At 41.9% G+C, this 16,377-nt stretch overlaps 1 protein-coding gene across 3 annotated transcripts in view; it reads right to left on the bottom strand.

Annotated features, from left to right (window-relative positions):
- Positions 1-16,377, bottom strand: part of LOC138296086 (FERM domain-containing protein 6-like) — a 1,138,137-nt gene that overhangs the window by 875,440 nt on the left and 246,320 nt on the right. For all 3 annotated transcript variants that reach the window (XM_069234915.1, XM_069234916.1, XM_069234917.1), the window contains exon 3: positions 11,884-11,963. In XM_069234915.1, the coding sequence (XP_069091016.1) occupies positions 11,884-11,963 (80 nt within the window). The remainder of the gene's footprint in view (positions 1-11,883; positions 11,964-16,377) is intronic.

The raw sequence follows: 16,377 nt of genomic DNA, 5'->3' as shown, positions 1-16,377 counted from the left end.
CACTTGTTTCTCTGTTTGGAAATCTAATAAAATTGAGGTGCTCTCAACATGATATGAGAGGCCTGGTGAGAGCAGCGGGAGAGATGATGGACACATGCTAATTGATCTGATTGTGGCGGAAGACTCGAGTTTTGAAGCCAATAATGTCTTTTGTTCGGCTGTCTCCTGCCTAAAGTTGCCTTCTGCTTCAACAGAAGTCAATGAGAGAATTACAATCTCCCAAGTACTTTTTACAAAATCTAACTTTCCTCTTTTAACATGTTGTCATGTATGCTGCTGGGTGTTCCAACCATGACGGGTGCCAGGAGCAGTGGTTGGCTCCAAATGGCAGCTTTCATCAGTTTATTTCCAGTAATAAACCTCTAAGAAGAACAGCAAGCATGTGAGCAGCAGCAAGGATCATGAAAAGCTGCAAGTTTCAAAATGCTTACGTGTGACTTTTCCATGGTTTCAGTGTACTTATGAGTGACATTCAACTGACAAATGTGTAACACTTAGATTGTGACACTTTCTTATGAAAAAAAACATAAGCAATAAGGTTAATGGAAAGAGATAAATATCGAAAACTATGCTCTTTTAAGCACTGAACAACTCTAGAAAGATCTATACTATTTGCTTTACAGTACACTGTGGATCGGTCATTTGAGATGGAACAAGGGAGGATGTTGGCTAGACGTAACTGAGACAGCAAGTCAGAAAGTAATGGGAGTGAGTAGGGACAGCCTGCTTCAACCCAAGAAATTCCCAGAAGGTAAGACTGGTAACCACGTAGGAAGCACTGGCACTTAGTTAAATCAGACCAAGTAATTGGAGATCTAGTGAATTCTTATCCACTGGTAACCTGTGGAAGAAGTAGTTCTCTAAAAGTCATGTTGGTGCACAGCTACTATAGTAACCGTCAGAAAGTATCAGGGTCATGGTTGAAAGAACAACAAGGTTTCTACAGATAAAGGCAGTGCAAATCATGCGTTTACAACTCTAATAAAATAAAAATACATATACGCTACCCACAGATAAAACTATCAAAATACAAAAGTTTATAAATTGCAAAAGTAATTTTGTTGTTTACGTTTTGGTCTGTCCCTGTTGTATTTAATATGTGGGAAGCACTATCGTTCCAATGCAAAAGAGAGTCCTAGAAAACGTACGTGCAATAAGTAACGGAGATCCCAGCTACACATTATCATCTATCCTATAACCCCAAAACTGATGTGGTGTCCTTGTTTTGGATTGATGGGGTGGTAGGAAATGCAAGAGGAGAAGAAAAGGAACACACACTGAGAAAACTGGAATCACAATACATCATCAGGCTAAAGAACAAACATCCTGGGGGTCTCATTCAAGACTAGGAACTGGGTGGGTGTGCACATTGGCTGAGAACCAGGATGCTGGTAATCTCATTATCCCCTTCTGTGCCGCGGACGTAGTGGTTACGTCCCGCGGCACAGTGCTCCCTCCGTGGGGTATCCCCCACCCCCCCAAGGCGGGGATGGAAGGGGAAGACCTTCCACCCCACCCTCCGTAATGATGTCAGCGCGCTATCGCACGCGGACCTCATTACCCACTGCCGGTCGCACTGGAAGCCATTTGCTTCCAGTGCGAGGAAAGAAGAAACAGGTGAGTTTCTCCTCTGGCGGGTTTGGGACAAAGAGGCACCGGGGGAAAGGAAAGGCGTTTCCTTTCCCCCAGTGTCTCTTTGAGCATTCCTGCTGCCAGATCGCATTGCGATCGGGCAGCAGGAATGCCCACTAGACGCCAGGGATTTTTTATTTTTTTTTATTTCAAAATGTTTAAGCGTTTGGGAGCGGCCCCTTGGGCAAGGGTCGCTCCCATTTGGGGACATGTTTATGTTGGCCATTTCTGCCTCCCTTGGGGGCAGATCGGCCTATTATTTTTAGGCCGATCTGCTCCCAAGGGGGGCAGAATCCACTAGACGCCAGGGATTTTTTTTTGTTGTTGTTTCAAATGTTTACGTGTTTGGGAGCAGCCCCTTGGGCATGGGTCGCTCCCATTTGGGGGCATGTTTATGTTGGCCATTTCTGCCTCCCTTGGGGGCAGATCGTCCTATTATTTTTAGGCCGATCTGCCCCCAAGGGGGGCAGAATCCACTAGACGCCAGGGATTTTTTTTTTTTATATGCTGTGAAATGTTGTCATGTTTGGGAGCGGCCCCTTGGGCAAGGGTCGCTCCCATTTGGAGGGCATGTTGTGTGGCCATTTCTGCCCCCCTTGGGGGCAGATCGGCATAATATTTTTAGGCCGATCCACTTAGACACCAGGGATAGTGTGTGTGTGTTAGTGGAGGCGGGGCAACCCCTTGGGCAAGGGTCGCCTCCCTTTGGGGGCTCGTGTACCAAGGCCAATTCTTCCCCCCCTTGGGGACAGATCGGCCTATTATTTTTAGGCTCATCTGCCCCCAAGGGGGGCAGAAACCACTAGAACGCCAGGGATTTTTTTAATATGTTTATTTATGTGGGACCCCGATGATGAAGCATGCCACCAACTTGGTTGGTGGGTGAGGGGTCTTTTTCACATAACCTAAGTGTGTTTCTTTTCACAATTTTAGTGTTTGGCACATCACAGACGTATGTGGACACATCAAAATGATATATTACAAAACTACCTGTGTTTGGGGGGAGGGGGCACCTATGTTTTTGGTCCTGGGTGCGGCCTTCATCTAGGGAAACCCAGACATTTTTTTAAAACTAGGCACCCCAAGGAGTCCAGGGAGGTGTGGCTTGCGTGGCAACATTTTCTTACCCAGACTCCTCTGCAAACATCAAAATTTGCTTAAAAAAGCATATTTTCCTGACTTTCGTTTGTACCATCACCGCTCCAGCACACAATTCCTACTCCCGAGCGTTCCCCTCAGTCTCCCAAGTAAAATTACACCTCACTTGTGTGAGTCCCCAAAGCAGAGTCAGCCTAAAGATGTATAAAAGAAGAATATGTCCTTATCAACTCGCTGTGCTATCCACTCTATCTCTACAAGTTTTTGGCCTTATTTTGTTGCAGGCACCTGGCCCACCCACCCAAGTGAGGTATCTTTTATCGGGAGACCTGGGGGAACGCTGGGTGGAAGGAAATGTGTGGCTCCTCTCAGATTCCAGAACTTTCTGTCAGCAAAATGTGAGGAAAATGTGTTTATTTAGCCAAATTTTGAGGTTTGCAAAGGATTCTGGGTAACAGAACCTGGTCAGAGCCCCACAAGTCACCCCATCTTGGATTCCCCTAGGTCTCTAGGTTTAAAAAATGCACAGGTTTGGTAGGTTTCCCTAGGTGCCGGCTGAGCTAGAGGCCAAAATCTACAGGTAGGCACTTTGCAAAAAACACCTGTTTTCTGTCAAATAATGGGATGTGTCCACGTTGTGTTTTGGGGTATTTCCTGTCGCGGGCGCTAGGCCTACACACACAAGTGCGGTATCATTTTTATCGCGAGACTTGGGGGAACGCTGGGTGGAAGGAAATTTGTGGCTCCTCTCAGATTCCAGAACTTTACGTCACCGAAATGTGAGGAAAAAGGGTTTTTTAGCCAAATTTTGAGGTTTGCAAAGGATTCTGGGTAACAGAACCTGGTCAGAGCCCCACAAGTCACCCCATCTTGGATTTCCCTAGGTCTCTAGTTTTCAAAAATGCACAGGTTTGGTAGGTTTCCCTAGGTGCCGGCTGAGCTAGAGGCCAAAATCTACAGGTAGGCACTTTGCAAAAAACACCTCTGTTTTCTGTAAAAAAATGGGATGTGTCCACGTTGTGTTTTGGGGCATTTCCTGTTGCGGGCGCTAGGCCTACCCACACAAGTGAGGTATCATTTTTATCGGGAGACTTGGGGAACATAGAATAGCAAAACAAGTGTTATTGCCCCTTGTCTTTCTCTAAATGTTTTCCTTCCAAATATAAGAGAGTGTGTAAAAAAGACGTCTATTTGAGAAATGCCCTGTAATTCACATGCTAGTATGGGCACCCCGGAATTCAGAGATGTGCAAATAACCACTGCTCCTCAACACCTTATCTTGTGCCCATTTTGGAAATACAAAGGTTTTCCTGATAGCTATTTTTTACTCTTTATATTTCAGCAAATGATTTGTTGTATACCCGGTATAGAATGAAAACCCACAGCAGGGTGCAGCTCATTTATTGGCTCTAGGTACCTAGAGTTCTTGATGAACCTACAAGCCCTATATATCCCCGCACCAGAAGAGTCCAGCAGACATAGGGGGTCATTCTGACCCCGGCAGTCTAAGACCGCCGGGGCCAGGGTCGGCGGGAGCACCGCCGACAGGCCGGCGGTGCCCCGCAGGGCATTCTGACCGCGGCGGTTCGGCCGCGGTCAGAAGAGGCAAACCGGCGGTCTCCCGCCGGTTTACCGCTGCCCTTAGAATCCCCCATGGCGGCGCAGCTTGCTGCGCCGCCATGGGGGATTCTGACACCCCCTACCGCCATCCTGTTCCTGGCGGTTCGCCCGCCAGGAACAGGATGGCGGTAGGGGTTGCCGCGGGGCTCCTGGGGGCCCCTGCCGTGCCCATGCCAATGGCATGGGCACGGCAGGGGCCCCCGTAAGAGGGCCCCGAAAAGTATTTCAGTGTCTGCTAAGCAGACACTGAAATACGCGACGGGTGCAACTGCACCCGTCGCACCCCTGCAACTACGCCGGCTCAATTCTGAGCCGGCGTCCTCGTTGCAGGGGCATTTCCTCTGGGCCGGCGGGTGCTCTTTTGGAGAGCGCCCGCCGGCCCAGAGGAAATGTCTGAATGGCCGCCGTGGTCTTTTGACCGCGGTGCGGTCATTCAGCGGCGGTACCCTGGCGGACGGCCTCCGCCGTCCGCCAGGGTCAGAATGAGGCCCATAATGTTATATTGCTTTCAAAAATCTGACATTGCAGGAAAAAGTTACAGAGTAAAACGTAGAGAAAAATTGCTGTTTTTTTCACCTCAATTTCAATATTTCTTTTTTTCAGTTGTTATTTTCTGTAGGAAACCCTTGTAGGATCTACACTAATTACCCCTTGCTGAATTTAGAATTTTGTCTACTTTTCAGAAATGGTTCGGTTTCTGGGATCCAGCATTGGTTTCACGCCCATTTCTGTCACTGACTGGAAGGAGGCTGAAAGCACCAAAAAATCGTAAAAATGGGGTGTGTCCCAGTAAAATGCCAAAATTGTGTTGCTAAATTCGATTTTCTGATTCACGTCTGCCTGTTCCTGAAAGCTTGGAAGCTGGTGATTTTAGCACCGCAAACCCTTTGTTGATGCCATTTTCAGGGAAAAAAACCACAAGCCTTCTTCTGCAGCCCCTTTTTCTCATTTTCTTTTTTAAAAAACCTATATTTTCACTGTATTTTGGCTAATTTCTTGGCCTCCTTCTGGGGAACCCACAACGTCGGGGTACCTCTAGAATCCCTAGGATGTTAGAAAAAAGGACGCAAATTTGGCGTGGGTAGCTTATGTGAACAAAAAGTTATGAGGGCCTAAGCGCGAACTGCCCCAAATAGCCAAAAAAAAGGCTCGGCACAGGAGGGGGAAAAGGCCTGGCAGCGAAGGGGTTATATTTGGGGACGATGAGAGCTGACTGACAAGCCCACATCAAGCAAGAAGTTCTGTATTGTAGCCTGCATTTGAACATTGTTGACCCTGTGACATATTTGGAAATTCTCTATGGTATTCATTTGGAAAACCATATTCTGTGAAAAGTTTGTGGTATGGTTATCGTTTTGTTTAGCTTTTTTTGAACTTTGTGCCCATGATATTCCATTCTACTGCTATCATGGACACCCATATCGTTAATATGTTAGGGCTTGTGGATTGCCCATTGATAATTATGATTATGGGCATGTAATGGTAATTATTATTATTATGTTTTTTTTTTCCTGCTTCACATTTTGCTTTAATATGTCAAATCATTAGGGGCCAGCCACTTGGCTAGGGCACTTTAAATTATGTTATTATACACATACTGATTTAGGGAGTTATATGGTTTTACCATTTATCATAGAACATTTATTCTCTTACATTAGTGGTTCTCAACCTTTTGACTCCTGAGGGCCCTCACAGAATAACAACTGGAAGCTTGGGACACCCAAGCAATTTGTACAATGTAAGTTTCAAACATTAAAACAGTAATCCACACAAAATGCACCAACAAGTACACGCTAAACAACTACTTGACTTACTAAAGATATAATTATTTCATGTTGAAAAAGATATGCAAACATTTTTAAAAAATTAATGGGAAGGTTGGTGCTGCATCTCAGCAACTAACTTTTCGAAGTTTGGTTTTATTTAGAAAAGCTCAATACTCAGGCCAGATTCTACATTTCCCACGTGATTTCTGTTCTTTTTTTTAGGTTCATAAGATTTGAGAAAGCTTTTTCAGATAAATATGTGGTGAGGAAAGGAAGTAAACCCCGAAGTGCCTCTCATCTCTCTATAGCCTTTCTGTCACATGTAATTAATTTGTCTTGTTTTATAGAACCTCTCATACCAGTGTAGCATGTCGGAGCACTTTACAGGGGACTGCAAGGTGTAGGATTCACATGTCATTCACAATGGTAAGCGTTTTTTAAGTGTGCTTGGTCTGGAAAGCACAAACCCAAGAGTCAGAACATAACACAGTGGTTAGCGTTGACTTTAATAATAACAATGTATTTCTACGCAATCAAAACTTTTTTAGCAGCATAAGCATAATGAAAGGCTGGGAAAAAACATAACTTTCTAATTTGTGCCATGCAGTTTGCATGCAGCTGTTTGATGGCAGTTCGTAGTTCACTGTGCTAGATTACAACTGCAAATTATGAACTGCACAGAACCAAAAGGATCTCTGTGACAGAATCAGTAACCCACTGTGCTATGCATATAAAATACTGTTCTTTGCATGATACAGTTCTTTGCAGCAGGCATATTAACCATCTGCACTACCTTAGATGTGTCAAAAATGCCACTAGACAAAACTCCCATCTCTCTCTAGCAAGTACCTTAATCATTAGAGTTATCTTGACGCTTTTATTTTTGCATGAAAGCTGCTGGATGTACAAATAACTTTGCACTGCTTTTAAAACTGCTGCACAAAGGAAGGATTTTGAATAAGCTACGAGTCACCCTGGTCTACTACCAATTGTGAAGCGTTATTTTTTATTTATTATATTTTTATTTATGATATTTTTATTTTTGTTAAGATGACATGTATTGCGGCATATGCGATCAAGATGATTTGTTTTTTTGTGATGTTTTTTAGCCAGTTGGCTTTGCTATGGAAGCTTTGGAACATTTGTCAATTACATTGCATCTCTCTTCACATTATGCGTGTTATTTTTAACTTGATGCACGGCTAGTGAGTACATGACGTTATAGCGCAGTAGGGTTCAATACAAATCCTTTTGTGATATTGCAACATTGAATGAATATATTTCATCCTTTTCTTGTAACCAACTATTGCAGTATGTGTAGACATGATATTATGATTTCTCTTTGAAGCAGAACGTCATTTCACAGTCTGTCTATTATGTTTATGGTGTTATCATGTTTTTAAGTGAAATGGGGTTTCTTTTCCACTGTTACAGCTTGGCTTTGACAAAGACAGAAGTAGAAATGTGTCAGCCTTTCAAATAAACTTTGTGATATTATCATCCCTCAGAGTACGAGCATTCTATGTTCATTGGGATATGGCACTGTTTTGTTTTGCCAATAACGTTAGCGGCACTTGATGAATCTTCACGAAATTTTCAAAACTAGTTTGCCACTCACTTCTGCTGCTGTTTAGAAACGTTTGGGGGTGATTCGTCAAGTGGGGGTCAAAAAAAAAGGGGGGTACCAAATGCATTCTCCCCATCAATTCCCAATTTCCTATAGTGATTTTAGACATGACCACAGCCTGAACTACTGGACGGAATTAAACAAAATATGGCAGAAAGATAGCTCTTGGTTTGTTTCAGTAGTTTTTAAGTAATTAAAGAAAAAACAAAATTGTAAATCTAGGGATGCGGACCCTCTGTGGATCTGACAGACCTCATGCTGAGATCTGATTGGATGCCAGCACTTCAACCAGGAAGTGTTGGCAGCCATTTTAGGACTCTGACTAAGCCAATCCCGGAAAAAAAGTTTTTAAAAAAGAGGAAGTTAGGGGTACCCTGAACCCGTTTTTCCCCAAGACCATCTCAGAGGATCTGTGTATCTTGGGGAAAAAAATGAGCAGTCTCCCACGCTTGTTTAAAGTTGACCCATAGGATGGGTCAGGCCCAGGGGGCATAATTAATTATGCATTTTGAGGAGGGGTGCACGTGGCCCCTTCCCCATGGCTGCTCTCGGCCCTGGGGACCGCAGCCTCCCCAGACCAAGCTAAACCAAAATTTGATTGAAGTGGGGTGTGCAGCACCCCTCCCAAAGCCATTAATGGCCCTGAGGACCATCACCTCCCTAGCTAGACCAAAAAATAAGAGGTGGGTCGCCCTGAACCCCCTCCTTAGCCTAGCTCAAGAAACTACAACTCATGCCCTAAGGTAACGCGCTCTCACCATGCACTGCTAATTACCCCACAAATTCCATCACTCCTTTCATCTTTTTTTAAATCATTGATATCATTGCAACATTTGCAATAAAATTAATGATGAGATGACTGTTCATGGGGGGGGACACACGAGTTATAGATACCTTAGGGCACACATTATAGTTTCTTGAAATACGTATAACTATAAAATAACTGCTGGATTTCTATGGTTTTGTACATGTAAAATTTGAACCTAACTATAACGTCCCTGTAACCTTTGTTTTTTCAGGGAATTTCCAAGGTTTTTTAAATTCTATTTCCAAACTATAACATCCCTGTAACTTTTGTTTGTTCAGGATAGATTGATAGATAGATAGATAGATAGATAGATAGATAGATAGATAGATAGATAGATAGATAGATAGATAGATAGATAGCATCAAAAGGTTACAGCCGGGCTAATTAACACATTCCCTATAGGAGCTTATGTACATGATCACATTCACAAATTCACAGTCCTTTTTGTGATATTAACACTTGACTTTTTGGTGAATTTATGTGCACAACACTCTTTGTCTGCTAATAAACACATATAACCTGACCCAGGAAACATACTTGCATACTTTTCAAACAGTAAAATAAAAATCACACCTTATTTCATTTTGAAAGAATCACATATACTGTCAAGAGTCCAAAATCACTCGTCATTACCTTACTTTTAAGCATCCAAAGAAGGATATCATCCATGCCCTCTTATAATCAAAACTTACCTTAATTGGTTTTCATTAACATTAGACTTTTGTAATGCTTTCATCAGTTCGAAATGTGTATTGCATAATTTTATGACATAGTGTTTCACTAGAACTTGAAACACAACAACAGATAACAAAAATATTTTTTTAAATATTGCTTCAGTAAAAGTATTTACTGTTACATAATTCAGACCACAACATTTAAAACCTATCCAAAGCATGATTACCTGTCTTGTTATTGCTTCTTGATCCGTTCACTTCTAGAATATAGGAGAGTTGAAACTATTTTGGAAAACACCAGTTCCCTGCTTCAAACTATCCTAAAGCCAAACTTACACTATCACAGATTCTACGCGCCCCTCCTTGTCAAACTAAAATATGCAGTGCATGTCTTCGAAAAAAACTAGAGTTTGACTAGACAAACATCGCTTTGGGCCTTGTTACGACCTTGACGGAGAGGGTTTCCTTCATCACAAAAGTGACAGATATCCCGTCTGCTGTATTATGATCCCCATAGAATATAATGGGATCCTAATACGGCCTACTGGATATCCGTCACACTTGTGATGGAGGAAACCCCTCCGTCAAGGTCATGATTTGTCTTCAATCCTCTCTCTAACAGTAGAGTAAAAATTGTAAATTGGAGTAAAGCACCTAGCTCTCAGTCACAGAAACACTGATTCAACCCAAAACATCCACTTACTCTATCGCCATGAAACCTTTTTCTCTTTCCTACTCCCTTTAGGTAGTGTTTGGTTTGTCGTGATGATATTTTTAGAATCAAGCAAATTAAAACATTTTAAAATAGTTACTGCTCCCTTATGTTCTGGAAGTGAACTGGTCAAGAAGAAATAGCTAATTGTAAATAAACAGGTGGTCAGTGGCGGCCGGTATATTTAGGAAGGAGGAGGCAGGCGGGCCACACAAGCACACTCATTCATTCAAACACACGCGCACACACGCATCCATTTACAACACTCATGAAATATTTAAACATACACACATGCACCAACATTCATTTAAAAAACACACACACAAACACAGTTAACCTTCAGCTCTGCCTCGCACGTCCCAGGAGAGTTGGGACTGCTGCCTTCCCTCACTGGTTAACCTAAGGTCAACCAACTAGGGAAGCCAGCAGTCCCAACTCGTCACAGTGTGCGGTGGGGTCAATGAGACTGCTGACCCAATACCACTCTGTGACGAGGTGTCACTGCTTGACATTCGGCCCTGAGTATTTCAGGGATTAAAACTGAAGTGCCCAGGTTCAAAGCAATTGGTGACATTTCCCCTCCTCATGAGGGGGAGGGCCTCAAGGCACCTTTCCTAGCCTTCAGGCCAGCAAAGTTCATCTCAGGCAGCTAGTAACCTGTGCAAATATTACATGCCTAGCTCCTGGATGCCTGATCTGAAAATGAAGAGTGCCAGTCAGGCTGACCTTTGCTCAGCCTGACAGACACTCTTCTTGAGGTGAAAAAGATTGGGGGGGGGATGGGCACCTCAGCCCCAAAGGACAGGCCGCAGCTGCAGGTGGTGCAGCCAAGTAAATTCATTGTCTTGGTTAATGTACTGCCTATGGGAAGGCAGCAGGACAGCAAATAGCCTAACAGTGAGCCCAAGCTGCTTGTTAATTGTTCTACTAGTGCCTCATAATCATACATTCACAGAGCATGACTATTGCAGTGATGAGGACACCAGTACTAAAATGCGTTAGTCTGACCCCTGATGAGTGGTACTTAACAGGGCTGATCATGGAGGCACACTACTTTGTTTTCCAGTCACTAGCGGAAACTTTAAATGGAAAATGTAAACATGCAACATGCAATGTCATCAAACAAGCACTGCAGTCAGACCTAAATGTGTTTTGAAAAGAAAATCACTCGCTACCTCTTTTTTTTACTGAACTAAAATGTGTACTCGAGGCAAATGTATTACCCTAGCTCTATTCAGGTCTTCATAGTGTTTAACGAAAGTCAGCGTGACAGAGATGGGAGGCAGGAGGTTGCTTACATCAAACAGCAAAACTTAATATATCAGTTACTGTTTTTCTGTGATATTTACTTATTAAACTACGGTGAGGGCAATGTTAATGCTAGCACAAAACATTCTATCTGAAGTTAGTCGAGCTACGCTAAAAGAGGTATGAGCATAAAGGTTTCTTTTGCACAATATATTCTTGGCAATTAAGGTCACACTAGGCTTCAGAATGATATACATGAAGTGAATATTTCCTTTATTCCTCATGCTTTTAGATTGAAGAACGTAAAGGTCTTAGTTACAAAAATCTAGACCTTTAGATTGTGTTAATTGTCTGAAATGGAGTTTAGAAAGTGAAGCTTAAACTGTGAAGCAAATTGGGAAAATAATGTGGTTAATACCCCAACATTTTCTTTCTCAGTCCTAATGCGTGAAAATAAAATCTGATAATCAATTGGACGAAAAAAATCAAATCTAAAACTATTTCTACACTACTTTAAATGCACAAAAGACGGTCTATATAGGGGATTTCAAATATAAAAACAATAAAAACGAGAACATTCTATCACTAAGAACTACTGTTGAATGTCCGTGATTGATCAGTGCTGTGGTACTAGAAAAATGTTGTAACTTTTGCTTCCTACCACTTCCCAATCAATATCTTGACAAAGGTGGCCTTACTTTACTTGGCTCTTTCTTCCATTCTTTGGGGAAATATTTGCTGATCTTTTGGTCCAAGTCCATGAAAATATATTCGTTGTCTGTTAAGGAAAGAACATTTATCTTAGTGCACCTCTCATCAGCAGAGAAGCAGCAGGCAGCCTACATGGAGTCATCCTCAGCTTTTCAATCATAACTGCCACTTTACTTGAGCAGATGAAAAAACATTTCTCACAAAGGGAAGGAAAAGGTTAGTAAAAGTTGACACGTTTAGCTTACACCTATGCATTGTTGTATTTTATGACTGATCAAATATTTACATGCATTCCTGTCACAAGCATGCATGAACTACGAATATCATAATGTATGTGTGAATATGTATGGATTCATACATTTCTTATTATAACCTACTTCCCTAGCCTTTTGAGTGCATATTCTTAATGCTGTATTTAATAGATATGCATAGAGTTGAGGAAACTGTGGAAAGTTATTTTTATTTCTCTGTACATCTCCTGGGTTACAAACATTTGTATACTAAATTTAACACTTTCTTTCAAACGTCTTATAAAAATTGGACACTTCAATGCACTTGAGATATCACATACTTTATGCACAGCTTAGCCTATATCTTCATATCGAAGTCAGGGGTGTAGAATAGTGTAGGAAATGTTCATTACCTCCTGCAAGCTTGTTGCTGAATTCCATGTTAAACTATATAAAGGCCCAGTGCACCTAATGTGGGTTGCAAAGGAATGTTTCAAAGTGGATTAAGACTTAACGCCAACACATGTCACAAATAAATAAATGTGTGAAAAGCCAAAGCTTTTATTTGTGTTGTGTTACCCACCAGAGGTGTTCTGGGCATATGCTCATGTAGATAGTTGTTATATGGTGCTATAGACACATTCTAATAGGACATTTATAAGGTGTGGATGTTTATTTCTAGAACTTCACTGAAGATTTTTGGAAAGTTCAGATTTGTCAATATTGTATAATAATGTAGGGGTGACAGTCTTAGAGATGGTTTAACTCACAGTGCGAATGTAAGTATGACTCTCGGGCTGTACGCCATTGTGCTAATCTCAGGAATGTGTGTATTGTATTTTACCAAACTATGGAGGGTTCTCCATGAGGCCCAGCTGAAGGTGTCCTATCAGTGGCTAATGCATACCTGTCACCTTCTTTACTGTGGGTCATGTGAAATAATTAAGAGAGTGATCCCATTAAGATGAACAGAGAACAAACGTTTTTTGGAGGGTGTACAAGTTTGAGCCTGTTAAAGTACATAGAAACATTTATTTTTGTTAGGTGGGTGAATACCAGTAAAAAGAGGGCACCGTCGACCAAATGTGGATGAGTTAGCATGTATTTTATGTATAAACAATGTGGCAAAGAATGTGTTCCTGCTCACTTGATTGGTGATTCAAAGTTGACCATAGGTGTAGCTTTTTTAAGTAGTTGAAGTTCAGAAAGCCTACAGAACCATTTACCATGATTGTATAATGTCATCAGTGAGATCATCAATGAAGTCATTTGAAATGTCATCAGAGATGTCATAATTGATGCTGTATAACATGTCACAAGTGATGTAATTTGTGAGGTCATAAGCAATGCAAGATGGTGGCACAAGTTACAGATAGTTCAAAAACTATAAGTCATCATCATCATCATCACTTTATTTCAGTAAAAATATACCATAAAAGTATGATACAAAACAATCAAGAAGATAAAAATAAGAATAAAAGTATTGAAGTTTAAAATAGTAGCCTAAAATCAACAAATTTAAAACAGCAAGATGCAGTGCCTAAAAATTTCCATAAATATAAAAATATAAAGAGGCGTACAGCATCAGCTGGATAATGAATAAAATACTGCAATCCATACATTGTATTTCACGACTATAATCTGCTATGCCTGCTTCTAGTAACTATAACTAAATTTTATTCTTTAAAATCGCAAGTCTAAAATGCCAGCTAGATTCAAAAATAGTTGCCAAAGAATACGCGATTTGCACAGATGGATCTGACTTAAGTACTCTCAGAGCAGGTAAACAGTTCCTAAAACCCATTTGTTTACATAGGGGGATAATCCAAAGGGCCCTCTGTTTGCGATATGCAGGACATTGGAAGAGGACATGGATCACAGATTCTTCATTCTCACAGCTCATCGGACATGACTTGGACCTGTTGTTTGTATTGGACCATTTATAGTAAGGGTATGCAGAGGAAGAGACCCTATTCTAAATCTAGTATACAAGGCGCGTGAAAATGGAGAAAGTATTACGTCCATGTAATGCTCGAACTCATAATGGCATTTGGTTTGTAGAAAACTACCAGTCATAGAGGAGAGCGAAACTTCAGCCAATTGCAAAGTTTGAACATTAAGCCAAAATGCGTCCTTCAAAATCTGAGTAGCATTTTTAGGAATAGAAGAAGGGTCCTTCCAATAAGTCCCCAAACCAAGGCGAAAAAAGGACATTCTACATAAGTACACCACTTAATTCATGTAACAGAGGTGGTGCCCACCAAGTTGGTCAACCCAAGTCTATATGGGATAAGAGCGTCTAATGATCAAAGACGAATCCAGAACAACAATGGCCTTAGGGCGGCAATCTGATTAATTGGGAAAAGATTTAAGTCCATTCGGATAGGCAAGGATGGGGTACTTGAAGGAACTCTTAACAGTATCTTTGAGAACGAGTTTTCCACTCTTGCCAGATCCTCCAGATTGCACTGGCCCCACAACTCAGCTCCATATAGAGCCCCCCCCTTGCTTGAGATTTGTATATTTCTAAGGCAGGGGTCAAAGCAAATCTGGGGGATCTGGCTGCAAATCTCACAATACCACCCGCCCTTTGTTTCCAGCACATTGTTGATTTCTGGAGGTGGGCATGCCATTTGTGTGAGTCTTCTAATTTTAGACCCAAATAATCAAAAGTACCCACTCTTTCCAATATGGCACCCTCTAAGCGGCTAGGTCTCCTCATCTTGTGCTTTTTATCCCCAAACACCATATATTTGGTTTTTAATGAATTGATTTCTAAACCATGATCTTTACAGAAGTCCATAAACCTCGAGAGCAATTTTGAGAGACCTATACCTGTTTGGGATATTAGCAAAGTGTCATCAGCAAATAGGAGACATGGAATCTTTTGCCCTCCCAATTTGGGGGCATCGCTAGAACATTACAAGAGGTAGGGGATCCATGCATTGATAAATAAGAGGAACAGCGTGGGAGCAAGTACACTGCCCTGCCTCACGCCACAATTTGTGGGAAACTCTGAGGTTAATTCACCTTCCGGTCCCCATTGAATTCTGGCACAATTGCCAGTATAAAGATCTCTAATTATATTTAACATAGAACAAGGAACCCCTACAATGCTCATGACTTCCCACAATTTATGGCGTGGAACAAGGTCGAAAGAATATTTCAGGTCTACAAATGCCACAAAAAGGTGGCCTGAATCCACTTCAACAGTTTTCCATTTTATGGAAATAAAGCGGAAGACCTGGTTGATTGTGCTGACCTCGTCTCTGAAACCCGCCTGGAGGTGGCTTAGTACTTGATTGTCCGCTATCCATATTTTCAGCCTGTTTAGTAGCTGGTAACAGAATATTTTTTGTAAATTATCTAAGAGGCTTATGGGTCTATAATTCCCTGGTGAACCTCTCTCCCCTTTCTTATATATGGGCACAATAATTGCCTCCTTCCATGAATCAGGATAGGACCTGTTGATCAAAACAGCATTGGAGATCCTATTTACATACGGACTCCAGTTGTTCAAGTCCGCTTTATACATATCTGAAGGCATCCCATCAGGCCCTGGGGCCTTCCCTGCTTTTTGAGCGATGATAGCCAACTCAGTTTCTTTTAATGAAAAGGGGGCAAAGAAATCACTGATGATTGTGATGATGACATCTCTCCAGAGCTAATGGCGTCACAGTCAGATGGGGAACCATACAGCTCCTTAAAGTGAGAAAGCCAAACTTCAGGGGCGATGTGACACTCTGGCTTGAGTGCTTGATTTTGTTCACTGCAAGCAACCAGAAGCCAGAAGCGTTTTGGAATCGTGGGCCCTTCACTCCATAGCCCCTCTTCATACTCAAGTTTGCACGTCCTGCATATGGAAACATAGTTTCGCCTTGCATTAACAATTCCTTCCCTATCTTTTGTTCTTAACGCCTTATCAAGGTGCTTTTGGACTCTCTGCATCTCTTATCAAACCACTTACTGCTAGGATGAGAAGAAGAATTAGTTGGAGTCCTAACAGATTTGGAAAACAACTCCTTAAGAGTGGCAAAGAGATCCAAATGGAGAGACATGACTTCGAGCGAGGTTAATATAAAATGGTCATCAAAAAGCTGATGTCTAGAAACTAATGCACGCAATTTGTCCCGTAGCTTGTTGGATCTCTGAAAGGAATCCCATCTTACCGTACGCCAGTTGCTGGACAGCTTCAGAGTGCCAGCTCCTGCTAGAAAGGTTCTGTCATATGCAATTTGGAGAGGCGCATGG

Source organism: Pleurodeles waltl, chromosome 5, assembly GCF_031143425.1.
Source record: "Pleurodeles waltl isolate 20211129_DDA chromosome 5, aPleWal1.hap1.20221129, whole genome shotgun sequence".
Lineage (NCBI taxonomy): Eukaryota > Metazoa > Chordata > Amphibia > Caudata > Salamandridae > Pleurodeles > Pleurodeles waltl.
The sequence above is the reverse complement of the archived record's forward strand: the minus strand, read 5'-3'. Positions and strand labels throughout refer to the sequence as shown.